This window comes from Maylandia zebra, linkage group LG3 (genome assembly GCF_041146795.1).
Source record: "Maylandia zebra isolate NMK-2024a linkage group LG3, Mzebra_GT3a, whole genome shotgun sequence".
NCBI classification, from domain to species: Eukaryota; Metazoa; Chordata; class Actinopteri; order Cichliformes; family Cichlidae; genus Maylandia; species Maylandia zebra.
In genome coordinates, this window is record NC_135169.1 from 61,850,782 (window position 1) to 61,864,600 (window position 13,819).

At 43.5% G+C, this 13,819-nt stretch overlaps 1 protein-coding gene across 1 annotated transcript in view; it reads right to left on the reverse strand.

Moving 5' to 3' along the window:
* Positions 1–867: 867 nt before the first annotated feature.
* LOC112432493 (NACHT, LRR and PYD domains-containing protein 12-like) overlaps positions 868–13,819 on the reverse strand; it is a 773,783-nt gene continuing 760,831 nt past the window's right edge. Inside the window, exons 18-22 of the mRNA XM_076882532.1 lie at positions 12,783–12,959; positions 10,055–10,231; positions 7,509–7,685; positions 2,152–2,325; positions 868–1,476 (exon numbers count right to left, since the gene is read on the reverse strand). Of these exons, the coding sequence (XP_076738647.1) occupies positions 1,467–1,476; positions 2,152–2,325; positions 7,509–7,685; positions 10,055–10,231; positions 12,783–12,959 (715 nt within the window). The 3' untranslated portion in view covers positions 868–1,466. The remainder of the gene's footprint in view (positions 1,477–2,151; positions 2,326–7,508; positions 7,686–10,054; positions 10,232–12,782; positions 12,960–13,819) is intronic.

The window sequence follows — 13,819 nt, forward strand, 5'->3', positions numbered from 1 at the left end:
GAGATCCGTGCCCGAAACTCACACAGCTTGTTCTCCAGAGACTGCACATTAGCCAGTAATAAACTGGGTAACGGTGGTCTGTTAGTGCGCCGTCTCAGTCGAACCAGAACACCAGATCTTCTCCCTCTGCGTCGGCGTTTGCGGCCTCCAGGGCCAGAGAAAAAAGGCGTCTCAGGTGAGATGAATGGGGGGTCTGCAAACGGAGCGTCCGTGTTGCAAAACGTGAACTCCGGAAAGTTATAAGAAAGACCGTCTTTTATGTCCAGTAAGGTTTGTCGGTCGTACACAAGGAGACAAGTGCTGCTCGTGAAAAAATAAAGGAAAAGTAAAATTAAACACAGAAAAAAGCTGTTGCTTGGGGGAGCTCGCGACGAGGCTGCCATACTCGGCGCCATCTTGAATTCAAACCGATTGTCAGCAACCGATTGTGCAAGTTCCCCCACCTAAAATGATGACAGAGGTCAGTAATTTGCACCAGAGGTACACTTCAACTGTGAGAGACAGAATGTGAAAAAAAAAATCCATGAATTCACATGGTAGGATTTGTAAAGAATTTATTCGTAAATTAGGGTGGAAAATAAGTATTTGGTCACCTCAAACATGGAAAATCTCTGGCTCTCCCAGATCACTGTTCCCTCTGCTGACTAATGTGACCTTTTGTATCTCACACTGATACTTGTCATATTTGTATCTGCGCCTAAAAGATAAAAAGTTTTCCACGCTAAAACACAGCTCCACCTCCTGCAGTTCTCACTCTGAACCACTAGATGTCTCTGTTATCTAAATGAAGACGTGCAGCACAGCAACCACAGCAGCACTCAGATCACACGTGTCCTGTTATTATGTATAAAAGCATGAAACAGGTGAGACAGGTGGGATCAATATTAATGTTGTGGAAATATATGAAAAAGCAACAGAAGAGTGAAAACATTTCGTGTTTCTAGAAAGATCTTTCAGCTCACAGCTGCTCACAGACTGTATTTACAAGTGACAAACTGCAACTCTACAGTACATCTACAGTATATATCAAATATATTCTGTATTCAAATCTATTGAGTGATGTTTGAAAGTCTTTCCAGGTGAGTTTGATCCAGGAGGGTCTGAAGCCAGAGTCAGACAGAGACTGTGCAGAGACTGTAGAAGGACAGAGCAGCAGCAGAGCAGTCCAGATACACTGATGATCCTCTGTCAGATCCAGAGGGACACACAGGGATGATGCTGGACTCTACATTGTGTCTGACAGTGGAGCTGTTCTCAGAGCAGTTCACTCTGCAGCACTGACAGTCATCTGCACTTCTTCTCATTCCTCTGTCAGTCACTGCTGGATGAAGCTCTCCTCTCCACCTCCCAGTAACATGGCCCAGTCAGAGCATCTCTACACACAAGCTGCTGCTGCTTCAACCTCTCTGGATCATCAGGACACAGCTCCTCCTCTCTCAGCACACACACCGTCCTGTTTACCATCATCACCTCCACCTGCAGAGAGAAGAAGGAAGAGCAGAGGAGATAAACGAGTGTTTCCAGAGACTCTTCATCAGCTGTCAGTCAGTGATGCAGCACATCCAGTATAAAGAGCAGCAGGGACTTCAGTGCTGGGACTGTACTAGGACTCATTGTTGCTTCACTTTTTCTAATCTTTGGATTTTTATTGAAGTTGATGACGATGTTTTTCCCTCCTAGTTTGAGTTTGGACTTTCATTCATTAGAAGAACCTTGGTGTGTCCACTCTGAGCTCTGTAGGAACCCCAACAACAAGCCCAACAATCCAGATGGACGGTTCCAGCTGTTAACTGGAGGAATTCCATCCAAACATCTGCTCTCACTAAATTCTTCCTCATCTACAGACTGTGTTCTTCACTGCTTTAAACTTGGAAATGAATGCAGTCATTGGTCTGCGTGCTGCTTTGTTCAGAGAGCTGATTGGCTGTTGACAGTGTTTTATCAGAGCGTGTCAGCCCTTACTATGGTGACCATAAAGGTCAGAAACAGGAAGTGTTTGTGTCCGATCCTGAAGCCTGTCACCATTCTCCTCTCACAGCTTCACTGAGAAGCTGCAGCTTTACAGGAAACACTGGATCTTTGTTTCATACTGACTGTGTTTAGTACAATACTGCTGACAGCACCACCCACTCACTCCATCACTCTACTTACACCAGAGTCTCCAGTCTGTAGTCTGGACTCTGCTGAAGATCAGACAGCTGGTTCACATCTGGATCCTTCAGGTTGTTTCCTCTCAGCTCCAGCTCTCTCAGATGGGAGGGGTTGGACTTCAGTGCTGCTGCCAGATAATCACAGCTGATCTCTGACAAACCACAGAGCCTCAATCTGTATAAAGAATGAAAGATGTAAGTTTATTAGACAAAGTGTGAGCTTGAAATCATTCAGTGTTTCATCATCTGTTCAGAGCTGAAGAAGGTTCAGAATGTAGAAGTTTAGAAAATGGAAACTCCAAACAGCTGAAGCCAACAGGAAGCAGCTTCAAACAAACACAACAAGAGAAAAAACTCTGAATGTTTCACATTAAAGTCGTACATTTCTCATAAAAACAGTACAAACACTTGAAAAAGTCGTGTTTTTCCTTCCAGGAACCACAAGGCTTCACTTTTAAAGGTGAAGTGTGAAAGAAATGGACATATTTGAAGTCCAACACCTTTTTCCAGTCACATTATTAAAGCAGACAAACTACAAGCTCATTTTCATTCCAACAAGTCATCTTCTGACCTGGACTAACAACACTGGTCTCTATGTGCAGCTGGCTGTGAGACCAGTGCTCAGGGAGCGTCTACAAAGTGCAACACTGAAAGAACATCACACACTCATTTGCTTCCAGCACTTTCACACAAACATCTACTGTCATTATTGTCACCAAACTCTGTGGATCCTTTATTGCAAATTCAAATGGGATCAAATGGTCAGACAAAAGAGGGTTATGAGGAAATATGATGAAATGTTGTGTATTAGCAGCAAGTTATTGAATCATTTTCCTCAGAAACCAAACAAAATGATTGACAAACATGTTTTTACAAACTCAGTGTTGGACTTGGATCAGCAGGATAAGCTGATGTTTAAAGGCATTTGAGTCTCGCTGTATGAGAGTCCAGTTATTACTCAATATTTATGGATGATGTTCTTTCAGTGTTGCACTTTGTAGACGCTCCCTGAGCCTCACAGCCAGCTGCACATGGACCAGCTGACATTACCCAGCATTAGAGGCGGGTGTAAAAAAATGGATTTTCCTATTTAAATGGTTTTAATTTGAATAAAGCGATGTTGATTCATTCAATCCTGAATCGATTTTTAATATAAATGTATTTTGCCAGAATCTCAGGTTAAAGCTCCCAAAAGTATTTCAACAACAAGCAAACAGATAAAACAGTAAATGAGAGCAGCTAAACACACAAAGATGGAAACACAGAGCGTGGATCGTTCACTCGACGGCACGTACACGGACACGCCGTCGGGGCTGAAAGTGGACAGCTCACAGATCCTGAAGCTGCAGGTTTCATCTGTCTCCAACCAAAACTGACTGAACCAGCAGCAGAAGAAGATCCAAACTACGCTTTACGTTTGATGAACATCGTCATGAATTCTCTCTGACTTTGACCTTTACTTCCTGCACAGCTCTCTCTCTCTCAGTGTACTTCAAGAACAGTTTACCTTCAAAAATCTGTTTCCTGCATTATTCACTGCTTATTACGCACCAGTCTGCTGTTGTGTTCACTGCTGTCGGCCTCCGAAAACAAAGCCTCATTTCTGCTGTTCAATACTGAAGAAATTTAAACCTTTTAAAATGATGACAGATTGCAAACTCTCAGCTGTGTCTGTAATCAAACCTCTGTAACTTTGCTTCACTTCAGCAGCATCAGCTCATGTTCACATGTTGATTCATGGTTTGCTTCAGTTTTTGATGGACTGCAGAATATTTTGAAGGTTATCTGCTATAAAAAGCCTGGGGTCCGTTCTTCGTACCTCGCTAAGTAAGTTAGCTGGATTTGATTGTTGACGATTTGGCGTGATCTTGGATCGTTCGGTTCTCCGAAGCTCATCCGGGACTTGCTGTCATAGCAACAGATCCGTAAGCGTAAACCTGCTCGGGAGCAGGCTTACTTTATGTAAACAGGATTAGATCGCGGCCACTCAGGTATGTCCGCTTCATTTATACAGAAGCAACAGCGATATTTTACCACTGTTTCACCATAAATAAATAACATCAATGTAACTAAAGATAATGCAGCACCTGATCCATTTATTGATTCCATACAGATACATACAGGTCATTTCCTAAAAAAAGGGAAATGTACTATTAATCATTCTATTTCATGTATTTGATTATTCCAGATGTAATTCATATTTTAGAGTAGTAATAGTAAATTACTTCATGTAAGCAAGATGAGAGACCACGGCCATAAAAGCGAAGGTGGATTTGGGAAGTCTGTCGCAGCCATGTCCTGTCCGTTTACGCGAGCAGCCCATTGCGGAAGGTGCAAGATTGATAAGGAGAGTTTTCAGAATCCAGCGTATATTGCGGGATAGACAGGATCCTTTAGCTCAGCGCGACAGTGTGCTCATAGAGAGATATCGATTTTCCCGTGAGGGTATTATTTACTTAAACAACTTGTTGACGAGGGGGTGCAGGACCACCACCTGTCTTTTTTTTGCTCTGCCCTTTTCTTGGTTGCTGTTATAAACAAACAAACAAACATATTATTTCAGGGTCTCTTTTCAAGAGACGAAAAGCAATATAAGAGATAAATATTACCATTCTGTAGAATATTCTTATATTCCACTTTTACTTGTTCCCATGTTCTAGTGGGTCCTGCCGTGGCTCTAATGTGAAAGGGGATATAATGTAATATAATATAATATAATATAATATAATATAATATAATATAATATAATATAATATAATATAATATAATATAATATAATAAATTTACCCTACCGCCTACTGGTGTTGGCCAGAGGGGCCGATGGCGCGATATGGCAGCCTGGCTTCTGTCAGTCTGCCCCAGGGCAGCTGTGGCTACAACCGTAGCTGCCTCCACATATGTATAAAAAAAAAACACCCAGCACGCCCCTGCGGGCGGTTTATCCTTCAAGCTCGGGTCCTCTACCAGAGGCCTGGGAGCTTGAGGGTCCTGCGCAGTATCTTAGCTGTTCCCAGGACTGCGCTCTTCTGGACAGAGATCTCCGATGTTGTTCCCGGGATCTGCTGGAGCCACTCGCCTAGCTTGGGAGTCACCGCACCTAGTGCTCCGATTACCACGGGGACCACCGTTACCTTCACCCTCCACATCCTCTCGAGCTCTTCTCTGAGCCCTTGGTATTTCTCCAGCTTCTCGTGTTCCTTCTTCCTGATATTGCTGTCATTCGGAACCGCTACATCGATCACTACGGCCGTCTTCTTCTGTTTGTCTACCACCACTATGTCCGGTTGGTTAGCCACCACCATTTTGTCCGTCTGTATCTGGAAGTCCCACAGGATCTTAGCTCGGTCATTCTCCACCACCCTTGGGGGCATCTCCCATTTTGACCTCGGGACTTCCAGGTTATACTCGGCACAGATGTTCCTGTACACTATGCCGGCCACTTGGTTATGGCGTTCCATGTATGCCTTGCCTGCTAGCATCTTGCACCCTGCTGTTATGTGCTGGATTGTCTCTGGGGCATCTTTACACAGCCTGCACCTGGGGTCTTGCCTGGTGTGATAGACCCCAGCCTCTATGGATCTTGTGCTCAGAGCTTGTTCTTGTGCTGCCATGATTAGTGCTTCTGTGCTGTCTTTCAGTCCAGCTTTGTCCAGCCACTGGTAGGATTTCTGGATATCAGCCACCTCCTCTATCTGCCGGTGGTACATACCGTGCAGGGGCCTGTCTTTCCATGATGGTTCCTCGTCTCCCTCCTCTTTCTTGGGTTTCTGCTGCCTGAGGTATTCACTGAGCACTCGGTCAGTTGGGGCCATCTTCCCAATGTATTATTGGATGTTCCTTGTCTCATCCTGGACTGTGGTGCTGACACTCACCAGTCCCCGGCCCCCTTCCTTCCGCTTAGCGTACAGCCTCAGGGTGCTGGATTTGGGGTGAAACCCTCCATGCATGGTAAGGAGCTTTCTTGTCTTTATGTCAGTGGCTTCTATCTCCTCCTTTGGCCAGCCTATTACCCCAGCAGGGTACCTGATCACGGGCAGGGCGTACGTGTTGATGGCCCGGATCTTGTTCTTACCATTCAGCTGACTCCTCAGGACTTGCCTGACCCTCTGCAGGTACTTGGTGGTTGCAGCTTTTCTAGCGGGCTCTTCATGGTTCCCATTCGCCTGTGGGATCCCCAAGTACTTGTAACTGTCCTCTATGTCTGCAATGTTGCCTTCTGGTAGTTCAATCCCCTCAGTTCTGACTACCTTCCCTCTCTTTGTTACCATCCGACTACACTTCTCCAGTCCGAACGACATTCCAATGTCATTGCTGTATAGCCTGGCATTGGAATGTCGTTCGGATATATATATATATATATATATATATATATATATATATATATATATATATATATATATATATTATTATTATTATTATTATTATTATTAAATTACTTACGAGTTTAATTTGTCAGCAACTTTCTGCCAGCCCTCTCTCCTTGCTTATGCAGCCTTTGCAATGTTCCCTTGCGTTTTAATTAAACTCTGAAACTCCTGAAATCCCTCAATCAAGAGTTCTTGCTCTGCTGCCGAAAAATACTGAGCGCGCTCCTTCGTCATTTTCACCGACCAATCAAAGGGTTGCCGATCAGTGTTTCTACTATCGATGCGTAGCCCCTGTTAAGCCACCCAGTGATCTCACATTACTTCATCCAGCTGTACTAATCGTCAACAACAGGTGTGTTCGGAGAACCGGAATAGCGAGCTCACGGTTAGCGCGATGATTTGGTCTTGGATGTGTCATTTGATCTTGGATGTAGTAAGCGACGTACGAAGAACGAACCCCAGAACAGGAAAATCTGCTTCATGTGTTTCTGTTTGATCCTCAGTGACTTTGACACAAAGGCCTCTGCTGTGATGATCACACCTCTGATCAAGTCTCACAGTGTCAGCTTTGTTTTTATACATATGGATATGTGCTGATAAATGATCAGAATTATAATATTTCCCACTGTCTGCTGTGTGCCGTGACCTTTGACCTGCTAAAGACAGTCAGCTGTGGATTATTCATTGTTGTGTCTGATACTTAGAACTGTGAGGAAGAACACTACACAGTTAATCAGGGTCCCCTCTCTCTGAATCAGGAAAGGTGGGCAGGCCGCGTGTGGGCCGCGGGCCATACGTTGAGTCTCACTGTTTGAAATGTGAACATTGTTCTGCTGCAGTCAATGGACTAAACCAGAGAAGAAGAAAACAGACTTTACCATGAAGATCCTCAGTGTGGATCAGTATAATATCAGCCTGATGTCTACAGTTTAGTGTCAGCACAACTTTCACATCATATTCATCTCAGCACAACTAAAACATGCTGACTGACCCCAGAGTTTCAAGTCCACATCCTGGACTCTCCAGGAAATCACACAGATGCTTCACTCCTGAATCCTGCAGGTTGTTGTTGGAGCTCAGGTCCAGCTGTCTCAGATGGGAGGGGTTGGACTTCAGTGCTGCTGACAGATAATCACAGCTGATCTCTGACAAACCACAGCCCCACAATCTGTATAAAGAATGAAAGATGTAAGTTTATTAGACAAAGTGTGAGCTTGAAATCATTCAGTGTTTCATCATCTGTTCAGAGCTGAAGAAGGTTCAGAATGTAGAAGTTTAGAAAATGGAAACTCCAAACAGCTGAAGCCAACAGGAAGCAGCTTCAAACAGGAAACTGTGCAGAGTTTCAGACTATATGTCCTGATGCAGCCAGTTGGATTTTGGAGATTTGAATCTCTGCTCTGTGACTAAGTCCTTGAATCATTTCTTCCAGTTGGTCCAACAAGACAGACTAAGTGTTGGACATGTGTTGTGGCTCCATTAGGGGAGCTTCTAAATGTGATGTGATGGCCCCTCTGGGTCTGTCAGGTCACAGGACTGAAGAGAGCTCAAACTGGGCACACAGTTGTTCCAGTCTGGACCAAAGACTCTATACTGGGACTGAGGGACTGCTTTGACTGCACCCACTGGGACTTTTTAAAGGCTCATGTTCTCACTTAGATCATCGATTTCTACTTACATTTCTTTCTGGGAAAAATGGGGATTACTTTGGAAACAGGAAGTATTTTCCCCAATAAGCAGCCCTGGATGAGTAAATCACTCCAACATGTTCTCAGGCAGAAGAAGCTGTCTTGTTATGAGGGAGAGACGAAAAAGATTGAGGCACAGAAACTTGTTGAAAGAGAGATAAAGCAGCTAAAATCAGGTGTAAAAGTAAAGCAGAGGATGAGCTGAATAAAGGACACTCAAGGCTGGCTTGGAAAGGAATGAAGTCCATGGTGGGGATGCAGAACAAGGAGCAAAGATGAATGTGATGCTGAATCAGCAGAAGACTTGGACTCATTTGATTCCAGCTTTGATATCATTGATTTCAATGAAGAGCTTTGTGATTGTAGCAAAGGGCTGGTAGCTCTGAGAGTCCCACTGATGAGGTGTTTGTGTGGAAATCTCTTAGTGGGACCAAAGAGAGAAAAAGCCCTGGTCCTGATGCTGTGGGAGGGAAATGATTGAAGTGTGCTGTGAGGAACTGACTGGGAGATTTTCACACATTTTCCAGTCCTCCTTGGAACAACAGGAAGTTCCCAGCATATGGAAACAAAGGTTAAGTGTCCTATGGCACTCAGTGATGATGGTGCTGTGGCCCCACCACCTCCACTTCTTTGTAAAGGAACTAACTGTAATCTGAAGCTTCAAATGGAACTAAGACTTCCTCCACTAGGTGGCAGTGTCTGACGAGAAAGTGTTAGTGGAGCTGGCCTGGAGTCAGAAACAGGAAGATGCAGGATTTGGGCTGAAATGGGGAAAAGTGGTTAGCACTAGTGCCTTAAAGCAAGAAGGTTGTAGGTTGAAGCTTGTTGGCCTTTCTGTGGAGGTTGGATGTTCTCCCACAGTCCAATGAAATGCTGCTTAGGTTCATTGGTGCTTCTAAATTGGCTGTAGGTGTGGATGTGAGAGAGTGCTTCTCTGTCTCTCTCTGTTGGCCCTGTGATGGACTGCTCACCTGTGCAGGTGGACCACGCCTCTTCCCTATGACAGCTAGGGCACAGGCTGCAGCCCTGTGAGCCTAAGCTGAATAAACAGTTAGCAAAAATGATCCATAGATGGCCTGAAATCCCCCAGTTAGCAGTTTGGTAGATAGCTATGACATGCTAATCCCATCCAGCAGCTGTATTCTACCTGTAAACTGATCCCTGCTGAGCCAAAGCACTTTTTCATATACAAATTACAACCTTTAATAGAAACCTATTGGTCAGCATCTTATTAGCCTGCTGTTAGCTTCATTCCACAGAAAACTGAGAGAAACTAACAGAGTTGATAAAGAATAAAGAGAAATGTGCTGATTTAAAGCCTTTGAAGTGCTTCAGATGATCTCTGTCCACTTCTGTCCACTCATTCATTCATGTAAGCTTTCTAATGCAGCTTTGATCTTCACAGTCTGCTTCATGAAACTCATTCTAAACCTGAATGTCAGAGTGTTCCTCCTTCTCTTTCCCATCATTCATGCTGGCAGTGGAGGAGATTTGGATGTTGGACTGTGTTTTGGATGATGTGTGTATGTTTGTGTTGGACTGCTGTCTGTAAAGCAAACGCACATTTTGCTTTGGATTTCAGTGTCAGACAGACTTTAAGGTGGAATAAAAAGTTTGAGAGTTTCACAGTGAATTATCCAGTGGAGGATTTTTCTTCTTCTTTGAAGGTTTGAAATGTGAACATTGTTCTGCTGCAGTCAATGGACTAAACCAGAGAAGAAGAAAACAGACTTTACCATGAAGATCCTCAGTGTGGATCAGTATAATATCAGCCTGATGTCTGCAGTTTAGTGTCAGCACAACTTTCACATCATATTCATCTCAGCACAACTAAAACATGCTGACTGACCTCAGAGTTTCAAGTCCACATCCTGGACTCTCCAGGAAACCACACAGATGCTTCACTCCTGAATCCTGCAGCTTGTTGTTCCAGCTCAGCTCCAGCTGTCTCAGATGGGAGGGGTTGGACTTCAGTGCTGCTGCCAGATAATCACAGCTGATCTCTGACAAACCACAGCTCCTCAATCTGTATAAAGAATGAAAGATGTAAGTTTATTAGACAAAGTGCTTGAAATATTTCAGTGTTTCATCATCTGTTCAGAGCTGAAGAAGGTTCAGAATGTAGAAGTTTAGAAAATGGAAACTCCAAACAGCTGAAGCCAACAGGAAGCAGCTTCAAACAAACACAACAAGAGAAAAAACTCTGAATGTTTCACATTAAAGTCGTACATTTCTCATAAAAACAGGACAAAGACTTGAAAAAGTCGTGTTTTTCCTTCCAGGAACCACAAGGCTTCACTTTTAAAGGTGAAGTGTGAAAGAAATGGACATATTTGAAGTCCAACACCTTTTTCCAGTCACATTATTAAAGCAGACAAACTACAAGCTCATTTTCATTCCAACAAGTCATCTTCTGACCTGGACTAACAACACTGGTCTCTATGTGCAGCTGGCTGTGAGACCAGTGCTCAGGGAGCGTCTACAAAGTGCAACACTGAAAGAACATCACACACTCATTTGCTTCCAGCACTTTCACACAAACATCTACTGTCATTATTGTCACCAAACTCTGTGGATCCTTTATTGCAAATTCTAATGGGATCAAATGGTCAGACAAAAGAGGGTTATGAGGAAATATGATGAAATGTTGTGTATTAGCAGCAAGTTATTGAATCATTTTCCTCAGAAACCAAACAAAATGATTGACAAACATGTTTTTACAAACTCAGTGTTGGACTTGGATCAGCAGGATAAGCTGATGTTTAAAGGCATTTGAGTCTCACTGTATGAGAGTCCAGTTATTACTCAATATTTATGGATGATGTTCTTTCAGTGTTGCACTTTGTAGACGCTCCCTGAGCCTCACAGCCAGCTGCACATGGACCAGCTGACATTACCCAGCATTAGAGGCGGGTGTAAAAAAATGGATTTTCCTATTTAAATGGTTTTAATTTGAATAAAGCGATGTTGATTCATTCAATCCTGAATCGATTTTTAATATAAATGTATTTTGCCAGAATCTCAGGTTAAAGCTCCCAAAAGTATTTCAACAACAAGCAAACAGATAAAACAGTGAATGAGAGCAGCTAAACACACAAAGATGGAAACACAGAGCGTGGATCGTTCACTCGACGGCACGTACACGGACACGCCATCGGGGCTGAAAGTGGACAGCTCACAGATCCTGAAGCTGCAGGTTTCATCTGTCTCCAACCAAAACTGAGTGAAGCAGCAGCAGAAGAAGTGTGGGACCCATGTAATGGGTGGGCACAGATGGAAGTATTGTAATAGATATTGCCTGCCCCCCCCCCCCCCCCCCCCCCCCCATAATTTCATGCATTCTTATCATTGTTATGTTATGCGTTCGGTTCTTTATTACTATTTCTGACATATTGTGATAACTGGCAATACAGCTAGGATACTCTGATCAATGATGATTCCCACGGGTGGTGCTCAAGCAGGCACTGAATCAGGCAGCTTTGGGGTCCTGTGTGTTCTACTGCACAGATAGCCTGCAGAGCGCAGCTACGCTGAACTGAAGTGCTTGTGTTTTGTATTTGCAGTTGCAAATGAGCAAGTAAAGAGAACGATTCTGAACTCATGCAAGCCTGGAAGTGTCATTTGTCCAAGTGTGCAACAGAAGATCCAAACTACGCTTTACGTTTGATGAACATCGTCATGAATTCTCTCTGACTTTGATGTTTACTTCCTGCACAGCTCTCTCTCTCTCAGTGTACTTCAAGAACAGTTTACCTTCAAAAATCTGTTTCCTGCATTATTCACTGCTTATTACGCACCAGTCTGCTGTTGTGTTCACTGCTGTCGGCCTCCGAAAACAAAGCCTCATTTCTGCTGTTCAATACTGAAGAAATTTAAACCTTTTAAAATGATGACAGATTACAAACTCTCAGCTGTGTCTGTAATCAAACCTCTGTAACTTTGCTTCACTTCAGCAGCATCAGCTCATGTTCACATGTTGATTCATGGTTTGCTTCAGTTTTTGATGGACTGCAGAATATTTTGAAGGTTATCTACTATAAAAAGCCAGAACAGGAAAATCTGCTTCATGTGTTTCTGTTTGATCCTCAGTGACTTTGACACAAAGGCCTCTGCTGTGATGATCACACCTCTGATCAAGTCTCACAGTGTCAGCTTTGTTTTTATACATATGGATATGTGCTGATAAATGATCAGAATTATAATATTTCCCACTGTCTGCTGTGTGCCGTGACCTTTGACCTGCTAAAGACAGTCAGCTGTGGATTATTCATTGTTGTGTCTGATACTTAGAACTGTGAGGAAGAACACTACACAGTTAATCAGGGTCCCCTCTCTCTGAATCAGGAAAGGTGGGCAGGCCGCGTGTGGGCCGCGGGCCATACGTTGAGTCTCACTGTTTGAAATGTGAACATTGTTCTGCTGCAGTCAATGGACTAAACCAGAGAAGAAGAAAACAGACTTTACCATGAAGATCCTCAGTGTGGATCAGTATAATATCAGCCTGATGTCTGCAGCTTAGTGTCAGCACAACTTTCACATCATATTCATCTCAGCACAACTAAAACATGCTGACTGACCCCAGAGTTTCAAGTCCACATCCTGGACTCTCCAGGAAACCACACAGATGCTTCACTCCTGAATCCTGCAGGTTGTTGTTGAAGCTCAGGTCCAGCTGTCTCAGATGGGAGGGGTTGGACTTCAGTGCTGCTGCCAGATAATCACAGCTGATCTCTGACAAACCACAGCTCACCAATCTGTATAATGAATGAAAGATGTAAGTTTATTAGACAAAGTGTGAGCTTGAAATCATTCAGTGTTTCATCATCTGTTCAGAGCTGAAGAAGGTTCAGAATGTAGAAGTTTAGAAAATGGAAACTCCAAACAGCTGAAGCCAACAGGAAGCAGCTTCAAACAAACACAACAAGAGAAAAAACTCTGAATGTTTCACATTAAAGTCGTACATTTATCATAAAAACAGGACAAAGACTTGAAAAAGTCGTGTTTTCCCTTCCAGGAACCACAAGGCTTCACTTTTAAAGGTGAAGTGTGAAAGAAATGGACATATTTGAAGTCCAACACCTTTTTCCAGTCACATTATTAAAGCAGACAAACTACAAGCTCATTTTCATTCCAACAAGTCATCTTCTGACCTGGACTAACAACACTGGTCTCTATGTGCAGCTGGCTGTGAGACCAGTGCTCAGGGAGCGTCTACAAAGTGCAAAACTGAAAGAACATCACACACTAATTTGCTTCCATCATCCAACCTGAAGAGGAAACAGAGACGCCTCCCCTTCAAAGTAAAAGCTGCTCCTTTTGGACACAGTATCAAAGAAAGTCTACAGTATAACATAGAAAAGACAGAACAAAGTTTTGGTTGTTTTTAAATTGTGCAGAAATGAAACTACACTAAGCTCAATTATGTGACAGACATTTCATCCCATGTCAGTTTGGCCTCATCCTGGGCCGGATTATCCAGCACACACTCTGACCACAGGCCCAGGGGCCACGCACAGCTGGGCTCCATCCAAGAGACAGGAAACAAACCAACACAATAATAAAAAGCACCATGTGATCTTCTTACATCTTCAAGACAAACATAGTAAAAACATGA